The 20,857-nt window shown below is 32.5% G+C and overlaps 1 protein-coding gene across 1 annotated transcript; it reads left to right on the top strand.

Moving 5' to 3' along the window:
* Positions 1-1,836: 1,836 nt before the first annotated feature.
* Positions 1,837-6,347, top strand: LOC110733846 (RING-box protein 1a-like). The gene is made up of 5 exons (XM_021913923.1): positions 1,837-2,044; positions 2,166-2,216; positions 2,317-2,376; positions 5,756-5,827; positions 5,921-6,347. The coding sequence occupies exons 1-5, from the start codon at positions 1,915-1,917 to the stop codon at positions 5,956-5,958; spliced, it is 351 nt and encodes a 116-aa protein (XP_021769615.1). The 5' UTR covers positions 1,837-1,914; the 3' UTR covers positions 5,959-6,347.
* The last annotated feature ends 14,510 nt before the right edge of the window (positions 6,348-20,857 follow it).

The following is a 20,857-nucleotide window of genomic DNA, read 5'->3' as shown; positions in this document are numbered from 1 at the left end:
TTTCATTCGGGTGAGATAAAACTTAAGGTTCCTTTTTTTTTTTTTTAAAAAAAAACCCTCAAACTTCACTATAGATAATAAATTTTGTCAAAATAATTCCATAAACTCTGTATAAAAGATCAATATCAATGGATGTCAAATAAGTGTATATCAATTATAAAAAAAAATAATAATAATATTACTAAGTACAAGAATCAAAGTGAAGCAAATATATAACTATATTAATCGACCAATTAAGCTTCTAAATACGAATTAGTCGTAATAATAATAATGTAATTTGTCTCTTTCGTCCATTGCTAAGAAATAGCAGCAAATCAAGGACAAATAAAGAGCAACGGCGATTGATCAATTAACTTTGGTAGCACCACTAAATAAATTGGCTGTTTGTTTGCACGTCCATGCTTTTAACAGCCAAGGGAATTGGTATTGGTACAACTATCAAACACATACAAATAATATGAACTATCAATTGAGCTGGCCTAGCCAACATACAATATCTTTTGTGTTACATTTCTGTCGTATATCTTGCGGATCTATTACCTACTTAATTTTGTCTAGCCAATGTAATAATATACCAAGTACTTTGTATATAATATAATATTGACACATGTTTTTAGCATCTTTAATTCATGGAGAATTTAGTGGGATATTCGAACATTGTAGTTAATGAGATTAAAACTGATGTAGTAATATGCGTTCATAAGCACACAATAATAATTAACTGAATATTAGTTGGTAAAACATGTTAAATAATAAAATGAATTTTTATTCATACATAACTAATCTAAACGTTATAAACCAATCTAAAATTGAAGAAGTAAGAAACTTATAAATTACCTTCTTTTTATCAAAAAGAAAAGGTAAACAAGAAATTAAAATAATATTCTCTCAAGACTATACTTTAATTATGATAATAAATAAATAGATAAAGAAAATTTACTATCTATAAATAGGGCCTAGAATAAGATGACTCTATGCGGAGTATACTATTAACCCCTTTTTAATAAATAAAAAAACACAAACTTTTAAAAAAATCGGGTGTACAATAATTATTGTACATCCATTATAAAGATAAGCTAAAGTGATTAAAAGTTACCCCTGAAATGAATAAAAGTTACCCCAATACGCGTTAAAGTAACCCAATTCAAATAAAAATTATCTACGCTTTATTAGTAAATAATCACATTTTAAATGACTAAAAATCAATTATAAGTGATTGAATGTAATTAAATTACCTTTATAAAACTTTTCTTGTTGTTGATTTATATAAAAATTGTATTATGTATAAAGTTACCCAAAAAAGACAAAAAGTTACCCTAAGATTAGCTAAAAGTTACCCTTATACTGCTCGATGTACACTAATATTAGTGTAAACCGGATGTATACAAAAGTTTTTGATAAAAAAAATGGCAAAACAATCTAGTTGGCCATTCAATTTTAGAGATCTTATCCACTGACATACCTGAAACTGTGACAACGGTCCCAATCGAGAGATTGTTATAGACACCTGGGTGCATGATGCACCCAAGGGTATTATTCATTCATTTTGATGATTATTGCTCATTTAATTATCAAATGAGCAAAAAATTACCTCTAAGTGCACCATACACCAGGGTTTATATAATATTATAATTATTTTCAGTCCCGATCTCATGGTCGGATACCCAAGTCTTTGATTAAAAGGTAGCACAACTCTCTAAAGTGGGCTGATGAAGCACCCCTCCAACCCCAAATCTACACTAATTTTCTTTTGGGCTCTCGTAAAAATCCATAATCTACTTCCTTTTGGGCTAAACATATACACAAAAAACCCAATCTATAATCAATTTTTTTTTGACAATAAGGAACAAATAAAAATTCCATTACTTTCCAACCTTTTTCTTTGACAAGGAGAGAGAAAAAGAAACTCCATCAATGGCGACTGACGTGGCAATGGTTCCTGCAGGCGACGGTTCCAGCTCTGCTCCTGGTCCTTCTTCTTCATCCAAGAAACCGAAACGTTTCGAGATCAAGAAATGGAATGCCGTTTCTCTCTGGGCTTGGGGTAATTCTAAACCCCTCTTTTTACTTCCAATTCTTATAAACCCTAACCCTAATTTTCTGTTTTTATTGGATAATTTGTGCTTTTTTTTTTGTTGATTTTTGGGCTCTTTTTTTTTTTGCAGATATTGTGGTTGATAATTGCGCAATTTGCAGGAATCACATCATGGATCTTTGTGAGTTTTTAAACTTTTTTTTTTTTTTTTTTTTTTTTTTTTTTTTTTTTTTTTTGTTCTGGGAAATATATTTGGGTTTTTTGATGTTGTGTTTGAATAGGTATTGAATGCCAAGCTAACCAGGCGAGTGCTACCAGTGAAGAGTGTACTGTTGCTTGGGGTAATTTTTTCTCTCTTGAACTCTCATAAATTCTCCCGATTATTGATGTTTAATATTTGTGATATTATATGCTCTATGTTTGTGCTGGAATTGAGTTATTGAATATAATTTTAGAAAGATTGTGAAATTTCGGAATTTGAGTTCGTGGCTTGATATGTGAATGCTTGACATCTACGATTGAGCATACTTCGTGGGAGAGGGTGTGTTTATTTTGTTTACATTGCACAAATTTTGAAAATGTGTGGTATCGGATAGGCAGTGTTTACAACAATTACAGGAGACGTATTGCTGTTAAGAGTGGACGGTGTATGATGTTGAGAATTGTGTAGTGGAGTTGATTGCTGCTTTTTTAGAAGCCTATATAGAATTGTGTAGTGGAGTTGATTGCTGCTCTTTTAGAAGCCTCGATAGAAATGTGAAGTTAGAGCCTTGGAGAAAGGGAGATACAGATACAGTTGTTCTGATGTACTCTGGTTGAGAGTTTGTTAGTTTGTACGTAGTATTGTTTTTGAGAATTATTTTGATGAGGAAAAAGTAGATGAATGAATGTAGCTTGGGGATTGCAAATCTGCTCGAGGGCTAACCATTGTGATTTGTGGGATTTGCATGTTAATATAAATTCTGAATGGAGGCTTTTGGGATAAATGTGGGTAATAGTAGATTTGGGTTTGATGTCACAAATTTGACTGTGATTGTTTTATGTTAGAAAATGTTGCTGTTGGTTAATGTTCTAACAAGGAAATTTGGTGCTCTAAATGACTGTTGGCTGAATAAAGATGAAAAAGGGCAAAAATTTATCTCAAGGGTTTCTGTTTTAGCTTATCTCCTTATAGTATTTGATCTTACAATCCAGTTTCTAAAATTGGAATTGGTTACTTTGGTTAATATGAGGCTTTGGTTGTGAGCATGTTAGATTTGATTTCCAAATATATTTGTTGATCTTTCTGTTAAGAGTTACTTCGTATGAGATTTGGAACTTGATTTTGTTTTTTTTTATTTTTTTTATTTTTTATTTTAATAATGAAAGTTACATTTCTACAACTTTAAGGACTATGCTGTGGATGGTTGTGGACAAATGTCTTAAAAGGCATGAGAGTATGAAACACATTAAGGAAATAGAGATTTAGTCACTTAGAGCCTAGGTGATTGAGGTCAGAGACAAAGGCATGCACAGGCATATATGTACATATGTTGTTTAATTTATTTTTATTTCTATAAATTGTTGCTGATTTTCTGTGATGATGATATATGTATCTTAGATAAAGGACTGGAAAGTTAATGACTCTTTTTTTCTATGATTGAAAGGTATATTAGTCTATATGCATTCCTGTGGGCCTATCTAAAACAGTGTTGCTTATAGTTTGTGTTGAATATAGGTTTAGCTATGTGCATTTAGGCATCCATAACTACAGTTAGTTTGATTGATATTGTATTGTTATCGTACTAAGGGTCTGCTTTAAGTTTCAACTGCCTACGATGCCTCTACTGTGCCTTATCAAACTTGCCTTGCCAAGAGCCTCGAAGTCGATCATACTTTTTGGCTTTTGCCTTTTTGTGTAGAGCCTTAAGTGCTGTTTTTCATGCTTGTATTTGGTGCCTTGTTTTGGCTATGGTGATACCAAGGAAATCTTTTCTTTACTAAGAGCTTAGACATATGGAAAATTAGTCATTAATGTGCACAGTTATCTCAATATTCCTTTACAGATAAGATTTATGAATATGTTTGACTATCTTTTCAAAGTGTTTACTAGTGGAGCAAGGGGATTGTTTTAAAATTATTTACTGGTTGGTTGATTTGGTATAGGAATGATAAATGATTGAGAACTATGTTAGTGTTTGAGATAATTCGTGAGTTGAAGAGTTGATATGGATGCATTCAATACTGCTCAGAAGAAATAGGGTACAGTACAAACTACATAGAGTTACTTTTATTGGTTACGAGTGTTGTTGTAGATTATATGTTATAGAGTTGGAGTACATTGGTTTGGTATTGATAATGTTACCTCTTTTTTTTTGGTTGGGTGTGGGTGTGGGGTTAAGTGTGCATGTCTGAAAATTTTATACTTGGCTGAAGTGGTAGCATGCTGCAGTGTGAACATCTGAACAAATATTTTAAAAAACTATAGATGTTTGGACTTATCCTGTAAGATCACTTTTGCTCGTACGGTCTTAGCTCTTGCTAGAATTATGAACTTTTTTGTATTGAAGTAGCTGCTTTATTACATTGTTTTGAGGGTTAAATGGTTTTTAAAGATGATCGTAAGCTATCTGATGAAACCGGGAAAAAAAATGATTTCTTATAATGTGGTATAAATTAGAGGGTTGGGCCTACTATTTTGGAAGCTACTCCATAATAAAGCGGTGATTTCTCTGCACTCTGTAGCCACGTAACATGGTCTCTGAATGTGTAAGCCCGTAGTTGTAGCATTTGCATGGGGTATCTACAGGCTATTCTCTTTATGATTCTTAAGCACCTTGAGAGTACCATGATATCCTCATTGTGATTTTAAATCACCTTAAGTATCATAATCTAACCTTTTTTTTTTTTTTTTTTTTTTTTTTTTTTTTTTTTTATAATTTTAGTTTATAAAATTTACTTTTTTTTGTATTCGTCCTCTGTATTTCCATTCTTTTAATGTGCTTTGATTTCTGGGTGTTATATTTTTCATTTGTTTTCACATTTTAAATTTGTAATTTGTATAGACATGATTGTCCATATTCAATAATCTTTTCATTATCTGTTTCCCATGCCAATCCTAAAGTATAGGGAAAAGAATACATAAAAAAGTAAGTAAACAAATTTTGAAACTCAAATTTCATAGATACATATCTATTTCTGTGGAGAACTTTGTTTAATGTAGGTTTATGTACAGTTTAGAAGAACTTTCGTATATTTCACTAGGGATCCTATAATATGGCTTGAACAGCAGTGAAAAATTGATAGAGAGACTGACTCTTGAACAACTCCTCACTGCATGTTTTTATTCCAGTATGGCTGCTTGTTTAAATTGACACTTGGTGATACACGAGCGTAGTTTTGGGTCCGTGAAGTCAATATTAATAGTCTGAACAACTTGCTTCTCAGTGTTTGAATTGCAGTCTGAAATCTCTCCTGCAGATAATAGTTTTTTTTGTTAGATGCTTGAGGTAGCAATTTGATTAAGTTGTTATGACACTTGCTACATTCTGTTTTGTTATATTTTATATGAACTCTTGGTTTCTGTGATGTCTATTGGTGTTTTTTCCCTGGTTCATAGCTCAGTTGTTTTATCTTGGTCGATAGTTTGTCATATTATTCAGATGTATCCTAACATCTGTAACTTTTATCAGTTGTGGCCTATCAGTTCTCACTTGGCTTAAATTTGGAATTATTTTGCAGGAGTGTGCAATCATGCATTTCATTTCCACTGCATCAGCCGATGGCTTAAAACCCGTCAAGTTTGTCCTTTAGGTTTGTTTGCATAATCTTTCTGCAATATATTACTCCGTATTGTCTATTATTGCTATAATTTCCCTAAGTCTCGTCTGTTATTTTATTTACCAGACAACAGCGAGTGGGAGTTTCAGAAGTATGGCCATTAGCGTTGTTACCTTGCTGTAAACCCAAAAATCTGAGGGTGTGTGCAGATGTGTGGAGTGCTTAGTGCCTAACTCTTGATTGTTTTGCTGCTAGTCTACATGATGGAACCATTGATTTTTGACTTATAACATCAAGAATCAATGTTTAGGCATTGGCCAAAATTGCTAGTACTGCTTTCAGAGAAAGCTCTATCTTGTCCAATATTGCACATTTTTCGTCAAATATTTCCTCCTTATTTCAATGTTTAATCTAACTCGTGGAAACTACTATGACAATTGTATCAAAATTTGATCGAAACTTTACAGTATGAGCTGTATTATTGTGTTGGTACAACATTTAATACCGGTTTATTTTATTTATCAATAATTACACAACTAATAATTCTCCTGAAGCTATTTTAGCTAAAAGCATGGTACAAATGCGCATTAGCGTCAGTTTCCTTAAGAGACTTTATATACACCATGACAACAATTCTCAGTAACAACGATCTGGTAGTGTGGATGGGAAATAGGCGGTTTTGGGAGGATAAATTGGGACGAGGAAAAGGATGATTTCCGGTTCGGACGAGGGAGTTAGAAGTGGGTGTGAGACTGAGTTACAAGAGAGGGAAGGGCAAAGGTTGGGAGTCAGGGGTTCGGGACTGTGAGAAAGACTGGGCCTCGGTGGTGGATTGACGAGTGTTAGTTAACCCAACACAATAAGTGGTTAAATTGTCCACCTATAAATTTGTGATGTTTTTGAGTAATTTAGGATTTAAGGGCTAGCTTTAAAAAACTGAATGAGAATTATAATGTGCAATTGCGAATAGATTCTAATATGTTCATAGATTTGAATATTTCATTAGCCCTAAGGGCAAAGGTGGTTTGGTGAGAAAGTGAAGGCGAGAAATGGTGCGATAATAAATCTTCCAACAATAACTTCTCCACCATACCAAGTTATTCCATATTGTAAAACTCCGTATAAAATGTGTCAAAAGCACTTGTAGCAAATAATACGGAGTATATTCGTCAAAAAAAAATAAAAAAAAATAATACTGAGTATATAATCTAGCTTGAAAGAGACAAGTAAACGGCCGGAAAATGGCCGTCCACCACATTAACCACCAAAAATCGGCCGGCCGTCCCTTTAACGCCCCACCTGACCCACCGCCGACCCCCAAAACCACCCACACAAACTGCCCCGACCCCAAAAACCAATAGCGAGCACGAGCTTTGGCAACAACATCACCACCGCGCAAAACCACTCATATCCTCCACCCTTGAAACGATGAAATCGGCCATAAAAATCGACCATTCTGGATTTTCATGGTCGATTTCGGCCGTTTGAGGGTGAAGGGTTTCCATAGTCGGGTTTTATTTTTGGTTTCCATGGTCGATTTCGGTGGCTATGGTGATGCGTCGTGTTGGTGCGTGAGGTGGTTGCGGGGCTGGGGTAGGGATCACGCCGGGGGTGTCGGGTAGGAGAAGTTCTGTAGGTCGTCGTCAAGGTGCTGGAGTCGGGCAGGCGAAATTGTGGGCATTGCGTGAGACAGTTGCGGTGGCTGGGGTGATTTATCGGGAAGAGGAAAGGGGGATTAAGAGGGGTCAGTGGTTTTGGTGGGGTCAATGGGTTCAAGAGGGAGGTTAGGGGGTTCCGGCGGATTCCGACAGGAGGTTAGTGGATTCTGGCGGTTGGCTTTGGGCTGGTGGTTATGGTAGTGGGGGTTGGTTTGGGTTAAGATTTAGAGATTTTTTTTTAAAAAAAAAATAATAAATTTTAATTTAATTTACTTTTTTGTAAAACCAATAGCTGACTGACACGTGTCCACATGTGTCATGATTAAGCCCTAGTTATTAAAGGAGTTAACTCCGTTAGACAATAATGGCACCTTGTGAATTTTTTTAAAACTCGGTGGCATTTGGTGAATTTTGAAAAGTCCGATGGCATTTGATAAATTTTTAAATTGCTCAGTGACATTTGGTGAAATAGCCGTAAAAAAATTTAAAGTAAAAGACTTCTTTAGAGGCATAAAATCGAAAGGTGGCCTGCAATTGCATCATGCAAATTCCAATTTATACGGTAAAATGAGATAAAAGCATCTCAGCTCCTCTTTATAAAAAACAAATAACATATGCACCAAATTCACATCTATAATATTATTAAAACTCAAAGGAACAACATGCTACTATCATGTGTCACCATTCCTTTCACATGACTTGGCGCCACATGAGCGATATGTGTCATCATTCATTACTCTAAAACTCTTCGTATGTATAACCTTTGTACTTAATTTTCCCATATAATGTAACTCCTAAATAATTGCACATTAAAACGTTAATCACACACAAAGGCCCTGTTCACTTCACCTTAAAAAAAAATTTATTAAATGAAAATAATTTCAATTTAGTAAAAATAAATTCAGTTCAGTAAAATTAATTTCGGTAAAGTAAAATTAATTTCAGTTCAGTAAAAATAAATTCAGTTCAGTAAAATTCAGTCTTCTTAAAGAAGAATTATAATATAAAATCAGTAAAAATAATTTCAGTTCACTAAAATTAATTTTAGTTCAGTAAAAATAATTTAAGTTCAGCAAATATAATTTTGTTTTTGTAAAAATAATTTCAATTCAGCAAAAATAAGGTGAAGTGAACGGGGCCTAATGGTTGTTGATTATATTCCTTGGATGCTAATTTTCTAGATAAAATACTAGTCAAGCAATTATACAAATACTCCCTAATATTTACATAAATTATTATTATTGTTTTTTTGGCAATAAGTTATTATTTTATTATTTAGAGTAAAATGAATAAAACTAGCACTCATTAATCTTAAATTTATTGTTATATTATAATTTTATTCACTTGTAAATATTGTTGAACACTAACCTTTTAAATATAATTTTAATTTTAATCAAACTTACAAATTTTATAGTGATCCGGGGTGAAAATTTCATCATACACTCAGGTGTACCATGAGCATGGTACCCGGTCAAAATACATGAGTATAAAAACGCAGAAAGAACATTGTATACAAATACATAGTACACGAGCAAATAAAAAATAAAAAATAAAAAAATAAATAAAAATCAAAACGATTCTCCTCTTGATTTTAAAGATTGATTTGTTATTTTTATTCCTTGATTCATTATTTACATACCATATTATTTTTTATAAACAAAATTTCATTTTTTTTGTTAAGAGAAATCAATTGGGTTTATAGAGAGAGAAACTATGGTAAATTTTGAATATCAAAGTGATTTAATGTTATTTCGGAGTTGATTTTATCGTTTTGATGAATCATTTAATTGAAAAATCGATGTAATTGACAAATTTGTTGTTGAGAGAAAAGGTATTTTTAAATTTTTTTTGTTATCATTTTTTATGTTTTGGTGTTATTTTCTAAGGTTGAAGATGATGTTCTTCCTATTTTGATGAATGTTCTTTTATCATTTTTTAAATTGCAATGAAGTATGCTTCTTAAGTCTGATCAATATGTTATTTGAGTTTAAACTATATGTTCTTTACAATACAAACAATGTTCTTTAAGGTAATATATATCAATCATGTTCTTTGGTTATAATAATACAAATTATGTTTTTTGGGTATAATAATACAAATCATGTTCTTTTTACATATATAATATGTTCTTATATTTTGAATTTTGAATTTTGAATTTTTGAAATTTAAGAAAGAAATTTTGAACTATATTTGTGTAAAATTAATTTTAGATAGAGAAATTTTTAATACCTGAATATTTTCTGATTCAAATGTAATACTTATTTTGAAATTATTTGACATTAAATTATTGGTAAAACTCAATTCATAATTATGTTTTAGTTTTTTGATAAAAAGTATCTCATAATATACTATGTTCTTTATATTTCAGTGATATGTTCTTTTATAAATTCATCATGTACTTTATAATTATTTGTTATGTTCTTTCCACTTTAATATGGGTGTACCATGCTCATGGTACACCTGGGTGTACAAACCACCAATTGGATCCGGGGGGCATTGTTCGGGCTAATAACTAGTTTTACAATGCATTAATGAAGTATATATGACAACTTTTATTGTTGTTCTTTTCACAACTTGTGCAACAGAACAATTAACCTCTTTTTCCAATAAACTACTCCTTCATGGAATACATTAATTATTCTTTCTTCAAATGTCTCAAATGCCCCTTGATATGTATATACAAGTACCTATCAAACCTCCCTTTGGAAGGCCTCGATTTGTGAGACACAACGATTATATCTTCTCAAATTTCACACTTCATTAACTTGTTCTTCCCTAGGTGTTCTTCATTTAATAGTTAGGTTAGGATACATAGCTTTACTCCATAACACACTTTGTTCCTGAATACTTTCAATAGTTTGACCATGTATATGTGCAATTTATCAGCAAATCTTAGTAAAATTGATACAAGGTATTTAGAAAATATACAATGCATTTAATCTAGTATTCGATTTTTATATATTAATAAGAAAGTTTGGGTAATGTTGATGAATAAATAGTAAAAATTCATACTATTGCAAGTATTCAAGAACATATGGAGTAACTTGAATTTTAAATCCCCTTTTTTCTTTTAATCTTTTTCTCTCTTCTATCTCCTCTTTTTTTTAGGGTTATAGTTTTCTTGAAATAGTCTAATTTCTTCGAAAATTAGACTATTTCCGACCTTTTTTCTTCAATTCAATTTAGTTTTTTGTTTTGTTTTATGTTTTGTTTTGTTTTGTTCTCTCCATCTTGAGCGTTTGTTCTAATTTTCAGGGTTTTTCCCAAAATTCTGGGATTTTGATTCTCATCCATGAATGGGAATTTTATTTTTAGGGTTCTTATAATAATTGGGAAGGTGATTTGGATTCCTATGGGTCTGGGATTTGTCATCAACTAGTCGATCAAAAAACCAGCGCATAATGCGGAGGTCTCAACTTGGAAAGATGCAAAGACATTGAAAATAATTTTTTTTGCTCGCGTCAAGCTTGAAGCAGTGGAGTATGAGCTATGTCAAATATGCAAATTAGTTATGATTTTGATTGTAAAAGTTATGATATTTTCTCTAAATTTGTGGTTTACAAATTGTTATTAATACGAAGTATGTTATTCCTGATTAACATCTTTATTTTCGTGCATAAAATAACCTTGTGATTCTGAATAATATATCATAATATTGTTTTGTTTATGATATTCCCGATAAAAATAATCTTATTCCTGACTAAAATTTTCTAATTCCTGACAAATATTAGACCAATTAATATTAATCTAATACCTACCAATACTAATATATATACCTGACAATAAACATTTAATACCAAACAATAACAATTAAATACCAAACAATAAACATCTAATAACTGAGATTATTTTCTCCTTCTAGAATCACCACTGACCCTTTTGACCTCTTCTTCTTCCATGACTACAATATTTTCTCTCTCCTCAACCCTCAGATTTCACATCATCTATAACAAACTCCTACATTTTATCATTAATTAACAATTCCACAATCAAATTTCCCAAAATCAAATTAATAAAATTTACCCAAAATCGCCGCCACAAAGCCGCCTCACCAAAATCCTCCTTATCTCAACCATTATCAATAGAATTCGACCTCCCCAAACTCAACAGAGTAGCAACACGGATCTGGTCATTCTCCAGATCATTTCGAAACTCCAAATTCGAAGCACTAATCTCCTAAGCAAGTTGCATATGATCATTCTTCATCGCCAGCAAGTTGGGAGGTGCGGGAGAGAAGGCGGGGAGTGGTGGAAGATCTGGCCGCCATTGATGGGCAAGAGGAGAGAGATCGAAAGGGGAAGAAGGAAAATGAAGATAGTGGACTTACATGAGTCCGTCTCACCCCAAAACTTGACCATTACGAAATGCAACCTTAAGCTAGATAGGTTAAAACATGTAATTCTCCATTTTTTAAAGTTCAACTCACTTTCTATACATGTGGTCAAAATAAAATAACTTTGACCAAATTGTATGATTTATACACTAGAAATAAATATTAATATTTCAAAGGAAAATTTGTCAAAAAAAACCTTTTAAATGCACCATTTTGAGAAAAAAACCTTTTAAAAGCTTTTTTGTTAAAAAAAACCCGAACTTAAAAATTTTTTGTTCAAAGAAAACTAGTATCATTAATTAACTCAATTAAACTCTAATCTCTTCTAATTACTCTCTAACACTCACTTAACTATTTAATATATAAATTAAAAAATATTTCCTCCGTTTTTCTTTAGATGCAACACACCCTTTTGAAGGAATTATGTCTTCGATAAGTGCAATTACTAGATGTATCAAGGATCACTATTATGGAGATAATAAGTTTGTTCTTTTGGGTCGTCATCATCTGTTGCTAGACTATGAGCGATGATCTTTGGACTAGTCAAATAGTCCAAAGCCCGCTAGAATGGATCCTATGAGGTCACACACAAGGGTATTGGGTTAAGCAAGTTAGAGGCCCATTAATGGGCCTCATGAGCAATTAACTAATCATGAAATGGATTGGGCTAACATAGTTAGATGATAATTAGGTTTTGGGCTTTTGACATGGGCTCTTATTTAGAGATGAGATCTATAAATAAGATTCATGCCTAGGGTTGCAAAACAGTAGTCATAATCAACTTACAGTAGATTTGACATCAAGGCAACCAATCCCAAAAACCCTAATTCTCTCTCAAACTCACGGCTATCTCTCATTTCCCCTTTGGACTCACGAACGGCCACTCCTAGTGGCGCGTGTGGTGTTCGTGCTGGTTCATGGTTGGTTCGTTGTTCTCTCTTCTCCGTAGAAGGTCAATTGAAGGGTTCAATTGCAACTAACTAGCATTAGTGAAGGTCTTAATCCGTGCCCATGGACCAAGTAGAGGAATCACGCTTGGGGCTCTTTAATTATCTCCCATTGTTCTTGCTCGATTGCACGTGGAATCACGCTTCAAAGGTACAATTATATGTTCTTTATGTGTTATGCATTAGATTTTGGGATTAGGTATTGTATGAATATAATTCATGTTTATTCAGCAGTTAGTACCTATAAACTCCTACAATGGTATCAGTTAGCCTATTGTATTTACGATATTGACTATAATTCTTTGATAATCCACAATTTTAATTCAATTAGGAGGGAGAATAATTTAATTATGGGTCAATTATTATATTAAATGTGATTTAACTCTTGGAATTGATTAAATGTGATTTAATAATGCTCAAAATAGCCATGAAGAGATCCGATTTTTGCCCTATTATGATCGAAAATTTTAAAACCCTAACCCTAGATTCGAATTTTTCGAAACCCTAAAATTTAGATTTTATGTTTTAGTTTTGAATAATTTTGATTGTTTTATGCCTCATGAATTTAATCTAGTTGATTTCATGTGTAAATTGTGAATTTTGCATGATCTATGATTTAATTTAAGAGTTAAATTAAATTGGGGATTATTTTTCATGAAGATCCCTAGATTTTAAAATTAGATTGTGAATTTAATTTTAATTGGATGAATTAGCAAAAAAGTTATGTTTTAATTTATCATGGACCACATGAATTTTATTTAACAAAAGTTGTTGATTAAAATTGAAATTTTAAAAAAAAAAGGATTTAAGGTACGACAGTCGCGGCTGGGTGGCGCTGCCACGGCAACTGCCGCACCAGGTGGTCCAAGAAGGAGGGCGGGGATGGGCAGGGAGCTCGGACAGCAGGAGCAGCGACAACAGTGCCGCACAAGGGTTGCGTGCAGTGTGCTGCTGCTGCCCTTGCGTCGCTGCCGTGCAGCGTACACCGCAAGGTGTACGGCCACACCACTGTGGCTGGCGCATATTTTCAAAAAAAAAAAAAAAACTGTTTTTGAAAATATTTCAAGATAATTACAAAATTATTTTGGGATAAAATCAGTTTTATTTTGGATAAATATTGTTTATTATGGGATAAAATCAAATCTTTCAAAAGTTGTTAAGTTTGATATTATCCTGTTTAAAGTTGTTATTTTGATTATTATCCATAATTAAAGTGGTTAATTTTGGATAAGATATTCTAAGCATATTCCAAAAGGATAATAATTGATTTAAATAATGTGATTATCCCAGAATTATTTTAGGATAATAATTGATTTAAAATTTTGTGATTGGCTAGTAATTAGGATAGAGTTTCCTAATTTGTTAAGATAATCTTTGAGGATAAATATGATTTATCTTTTCAGATTGAAATAAGATTTGATTCTATCTCATGCCTAATTTAAAATATACGATGTTTTATTGATGGTCATGAATAATATATGATATTATCTAATTGCATTAATTAAAATATGAGATATTTATATGCCATGTTTCCTTAATTGTGAATATTCGATGTTGTAGTTTAGGAAAGCATGATGAGTGATTTTTTATGTGGCAATTTTATAATATATGATGTTGTTTATTGCTATATAATGACTAGTATGGCCCAGTAGATTGCTAAATACGATCTGCGCATCGTGATGTATTTTTGTAATGTTAGTACGGTCTACGTACCGATAAAGTATTTTTGTAATTTTATTTCATTTTATTTAAGTAGTAGATAGAATAGAGTAGAATTACAGGTTGCAGATAATCTAAGAAGCCCATGAAGTGAAGGCCCAAAGGAGCAAGGTGGATGAAATCCATGATGATTCAAGTGGGAGCATTTACTTTATTAGTTTTCTTAGGATTAGAGGTCATGCTATGTCTTGTTTACGCATGCAGTTTATTATGCATGTTAGATTTTATTGATGTTTGTGATGATGCACTAGAGTTCACTATTTAATCACAACATAATGAATCTAGGTCCCAGTAATATTGAGGTCGCTTTTCCAATTAAAAACCCGATGAAACCTTTGATATTTATGATGGGTCATGCCTCAGCTGGGTGTCATATTATATCTTTGGGGAGTGGGGGTAGATCACGTTCTACGCTTTTGATTGGTTATACTCGACAAGGTTATCTAAGAGTTTAGAACCTTGATGCTAAGGGTAATAATTAAACATGTGATGGGTAATTATTCAACCAAGAATTACAAAGAGTTGTAATCAGTAAAGAGTTTACTCACCTTGAAAATGTAATACTTGATGGTAGGGCTTCAGTCCGGTCAATTATTGCACAAATAAAGGATCTTGGAATCATTTAATTCAATAGGGATCAATTAAAAATTGAATAAATGCTTTAAAGTTGCCAATTTAATTCGCTTATGGCACTTTAAATTTTTATTAAACATAATTGAATTTTGCGTTTACTTATAAGTAACATGTCGTTCTTATTTTATTATTATATAATCTCCTTAATTGAAAATAAAGTTGAGAAACGTTCTCAAAAAGTTAAAAGATAATCCATAAAACTACATTCCAATTTTGCTAAGATGGTTCTAAAAGGCAAGTTTTAGAAACATATGTCACATGTCTAAGGTTGGTTTTATTTAAAATGTTTGAGTAAAATGCCAACAAATCTTCATTTAGAAAAGTGTTTCAAGGAATATAATGAGATGAGAGGTACAAATCCTCTAAAAGACAAGTAAAGAAATCCAATAAAATCTCTTATCTTCAATATGATTGAATATAAGAAAATGATTGGAAATCTCTATGATCAAAAGTTGATCAAATGACACTATTTTTCATCCACTTTATATAAGATTTAAATAGTTGATTAAGCTCTTATATGAATAATGATAGAATAAACTTAGCAAAATCATGAAAAGTGCTTAAAGTAGTTAAGCAAATTATCATTTTGAACCTAAGAGAAATGTTCTAAGTGGCTCAAATGGGAAATGTTTAGGAATATATGAGGATTGCATTAAGAAGTTATACGCTAAGAAATGCAAACAAGTTGCTACTTCTCAAACCTAGAACTACTTACATGCTAAAAGTTGTTATGAACAACAAATGTTTCAAATTAAATGGACCAATTCCAATTGATTAGAAACTACATCATATAGTTGGAAGGTATAAGAATGGAAATGTTCCAATTTAAGAAGTATATTATAGAAATTGATTTAGCATATTGCTACTTCTTGGACATATGATGTCTTGTTTAGATCACTCATTGCACAATGTGTTTGAACTAAAAGAAGAAGTATAGCTAAAGAAGAAATAAATCTACAAGTTTAGAAGCAAATATTGCTACTTCACAAGTAGAATCTACAAATCTGGAAGCAAAAATTGCAACTTTACAAATAGAACTTACATTTCACCTTACCTTGTTATTGGCTAGAATTAAATAAATGTTATTTATTCTTGCCATTATCAAAATACCATTCAATGTTAGTAATGACTAAGTATCGGAGATTCAAAAACACGGAATAAATGTTATTCAATGCTTCATTGAGTCATAATGTGTTTTGAATTGCTAAATAAGTTTAAAATTCTACATGATAGATTTAATTAATCTATTTCTATATATAAAATTGTCTCTAAAATGTCAATTAATTCGAATGAAAATGAACATTGCATGCGAAAGATCCAAAGGGATGGACTTTCAATATCATTAGATTATGAATCTATTGATATATGTAATTATCATTCTAATTTGAATTTTGACAAAGTCACTATTTAGAGAAATGATGATGCAAACTCGAGGTCGAATACATATCGATGTACGAAAACCAAAGGTTCAAAGGCTAGAGATGGACAATGAAACTTCATTTGTGATATGATCACTACTTGTGCTTAGTTGAAGCATAAGATGGAAATTTTGAAAAGTTCAAAAGGTTCAGTATGAAGTTCAGAATCAACTTGACAAAATAATGATTACATTACAATATGATTGTAAATGTGAAAATTTAAGTCAAGACATGTACTTGGCAACACATTCAAAATATTGTGATATGATCATAATAATGAGAATTTAAGCAAAGACCTTGATAAACATCCAAGAGTTGTGAAATCGTTTTACAACAAAATCCGAAAGAAAACCTTATGAAGTGTTTATAAAAGAAGCTATCAATCTATATGAGATACATTTTGATAATGGATGTAAATTACCCATCTTCCAACCATTGTTCAAGGGATATACTTTTAAGATAAGCTACAAGACTAAACAAACTACACAGGTCAAATCAAAATGTAGCAAAGGCTTCATATGTGACATGGATAAGAAAAGTCCTTATTAATAAGTCTTTCTACAAAGCAAAGAATAAAAGTTTTATTAAATCGTTTGATGCACGTTCGATTCCTATATAGAGCACGGGGTACTACTACACAAACCATACTTGGCACAAAATGTTTGTTGCTCAAGTAGGTGCTCTTATGGAAATTGTTCCAAAAGGTCAAGTGGGAGTAGTGTAAATCTCAAAAGAGTTCGAGAAAAGCAAAAAACAAACATGGATCAAACCATGGTTTGTTCACCCTATGCTAAATGTGTCTCCTCAAAAGGCAAGTGGGAGTATAATAATCTCGAAAAGTTTGAGAGCCTTGAAAGAGTTCAAGAAAAATGAATTCGAAAATCTCAAAGAAATTTGAGAAATTATCGAATAAAAGCAACAATATGAGCATGATTCACCTCATGTTACAAATGACAATGCATGGTATCATTAAGTGTAATAGGATTAATAACCATGTGTCGAAGGTAGTGCATTCCAAGTGCAAATCCTCTATTGTCGTTTCTCATTGAAAACTAAACAAAGTTGTTGTATGAGTTTCAATTGTTGCATAAAGCCCACAATGATGACTAATATATGTAAAACTTAGCCAAAGAAATATGATTTCATATTGACTAAGAGTTCTAAAATATTCATTTTGGAACATGAAGATTATGAAAGTAATGAAGATGATTTGACAAGTTATAACTCCAAGTGGTTAAAACTAGGAAATCTGAAATAGATTCTAACTCTGTAAGCAAGTGTATGACACTTGAATAATTTGCCTAAACTGGGTGAAACCCATTATAAGAAAAGCAGAAAAGAAATAAAAGTGTTTTCTAACTAAAGCAAAGACTTGTTAATGGATTCAACAAATTCATAGTATGACTATGATTAAGATTAAACCTTTACATTAGTCACGTTGCAAAGATCTATTAAAGACATTTTAGTGATTACTACCTTATGAGATTTGGTAGATGGATTTCAAAACACTTTCTTGAAATTGTTCATGAAAGAAGATTTGTATATGATACAATCAAAAGTTTGAAGATCCAATAATCCTAGGGATGCATAGCATCAGGGAGTTAGTGTTCTTAATTTTGTGAGTTACTCAAATCGTTTGATGTTCTCGTAAAATGAAGAAAAGGTCTTGTGTATACAAGATGTTTAGTGGGAGCTATGAAGTCTTCTTGGTCTACTACAAAGAGCAATTATTCGTTGCTTGAATAGTCAAGTGATGGTTAATGCATTTTGTATGAAAAACCTTGGAGAGGATGATGAGTACATTTGGGATTCAAGATTTATAAAGATAGGTCTCGAATGATGTTTGAGCTTAATTAAGAAACTTATATTGATAAGATTCTTATAAGGTTCAACATTATATTGAAAGGAGTTTCAATTCCATGTAACATGGCACGTTGCTTATGATTCAATGCTTTGAGAAAGGTTGATGAAATTAAGGTTTTGAGTGATGATCCTTATGCAATTCGCAAAGGATGCATCATGCATGCCATGGACTATACTCGTCTATATTGATTTACGTGTTTTAAAGAACAAGTGATGATAGATTTCAATCGAAATCCAATGTGATGTTGGAATACAAATTAGAAATTCCTAAGTTCCTTGTATAAGGACGAAGGAAAATTCTTAGTGTATGGAGATGAATATGATTATAAGATTTAGAAATAGCAAAATTCATGTTTATGAGAATGTCTCATGAACTCTACTTAATAAACCCCTTCCATGACCAAGGTATGAGAGTCATATTAAGATTCTTGGATTGAAGCAAGTTATATAATTTACGTTGTGTATGTTTTGAGAAAACATATTACATAAGTGATACATTAACTTGCAGAATTATGTTTATCAATTGAAACAAAGTTTCAATCTTATTTAATTATGGTTTTTGAATTTAAATAAAATGTCCAAAATAATTATGAATTGATGGGCTCATCAGGTTGATGACCTGGTGAATGAAACCCCACAGGTGAACTAAATTCATACATTATTAAGTTCCTAGTTCGGAATCATTAAACTGGACATAAATGATTTCTAATAATGGACTAGCATGTTAAGATTGATTAGATAGTGCAGTTTCATGGGCTATAGGAGCGTAATGATGCTCGGTTAATTACATGGATATGCATGAATGATGCATGATCGAACTATAGACCTACTTTGAAGTTCAAGTATAGAGCTTCCGGATATATTAGTGGATTCCTTTGACATGAGTGGAACATTGATTTCATTCAATGGATGTTATGGCTGTGGTGCACTCAAACGTCTGGCCGTAACTGGAGATTATAAAGGGTGCTTCCCGGTTATTTCAAAAGCTGAGTGGGAGCTTTGGTTGCCACAAGATTGGATTGAGTCTACCTATTTAATTAGGAATGTGTCTTGGCCCCTTGAAGAGGGAGAATTCAGAAAAAGCATGGCCGTGCTCAAATGGATTACATAGTAATCATTTGTTTTGTAATTTGATAACTTGTTATTCGATATGATTTTAGGGTGATTTTGAACCTTGTTTACTTGGTATATTGGCATTTTGGTTCACTTTTACTCTATTTTCGTGCAATTTTTGTGTATCCCTTGCTTCACGGGTTGTTAGTGTTTTTGTTGAGTTTTTAGGTCCAAAGACGATCATTTGAAGAATATGGATGATAAACCAAGGTTAAAAGTCGTAACAAAGGAGCAAAACCGAAGAAAAGGGTGAAGAAAAGGGCCTAGAAGACCCTGCACGGCCGTGCCATGTCCTGCACGACCGTGCAGGAGTGTTCCAGCAAGCCTGCGCTTCTGCCAGAGCTTGCACGACCGTGCAAGACTTCAGCACGTCCGTGCAAATCATCCAGCACGTCCGTGCACCGCACTTGGCCCAAATCAGTTTCAAAACTGATTCTGCACTTCAAAGCTGCACGTCCGTGCAGAATTTCCTGGCCAAATCAGTAGCAGATGGTGACACGTCCGTGCTGAACTAGCTGCACGTCCGTGCCAATCTTGGCACGTCCGTGCTGACCTGTAGTCGTGCCCAACTCTTGTTTTCTCCGTCCTTTTTATTTGGGAGTCATATAAATACTCCCCTTTGCTCATTTGTACGACATCCAAGTTTTTAGTGCTTCCTCTTAGTTTGTAATTGTAGAAACACAAATATTCTCAAATCATTAGTTAGATTATAATTATTAGCTTGGAAATTTCATTCTCAATCATTGTAGAAGACAAGTTCCACCATTGTTATTCAAGTTCAAGCTTCTAATAATATTTTTCTCACTCTTCTCTTCCATTTTAATTACTTTGATTGTTAATTTTCTTGCTTAATTCTTGTATGCTTAGATTGTTAATTAGCTTAATTCTTAGTTGGATTTTGCTCATGAATTGTTTGGAATTCTTAATTGTTTTAATCTCCATGGATTGTGAGTAGTCTAATTTTCTAGGGTTTGGGTAAAACCCTCAATGTAGTCACTAATTACTTGTTGCATGTGCTAATTTGGTAATTGTTGGGTTCTAATTAGTTGAGCTTAAGTGGTTTAATTGCTTAGTTCTTGTATATGGCCATTGCTAGAACTATTATCCAAGCTTTCTCAACAAAGGATCGAGAGATGAACTTGAGTTAGCTCCCTTATGCTTAATTGACTTGAAATGCCATGAGAATAGGAATTTCTAGTCAAGGGAATGTTTATGTCATCGTGATTATGCTTTAACACTTGCTTTATGCTTTGTAACCACGAGAGTAGGTTGTATTCATGATTCAAGTAATCCCTCTAGCTTGAGAGAGTAGTTGGGTGCTTTAGATGATTTTCCCTATTTTATCCCTTAATTTACCTTGTTTGTGAATGCTAATTGTG

This window comes from Chenopodium quinoa, unplaced genomic scaffold, assembly GCF_001683475.1.
Source record: "Chenopodium quinoa cultivar QQ74 unplaced genomic scaffold, ASM168347v1, whole genome shotgun sequence".
Lineage (NCBI taxonomy): Eukaryota > Viridiplantae > Streptophyta > Magnoliopsida > Caryophyllales > Amaranthaceae > Chenopodium > Chenopodium quinoa.
Note: the sequence above shows the minus strand (reverse complement) of the source record. Positions and strands in the feature narration are given on the sequence as shown.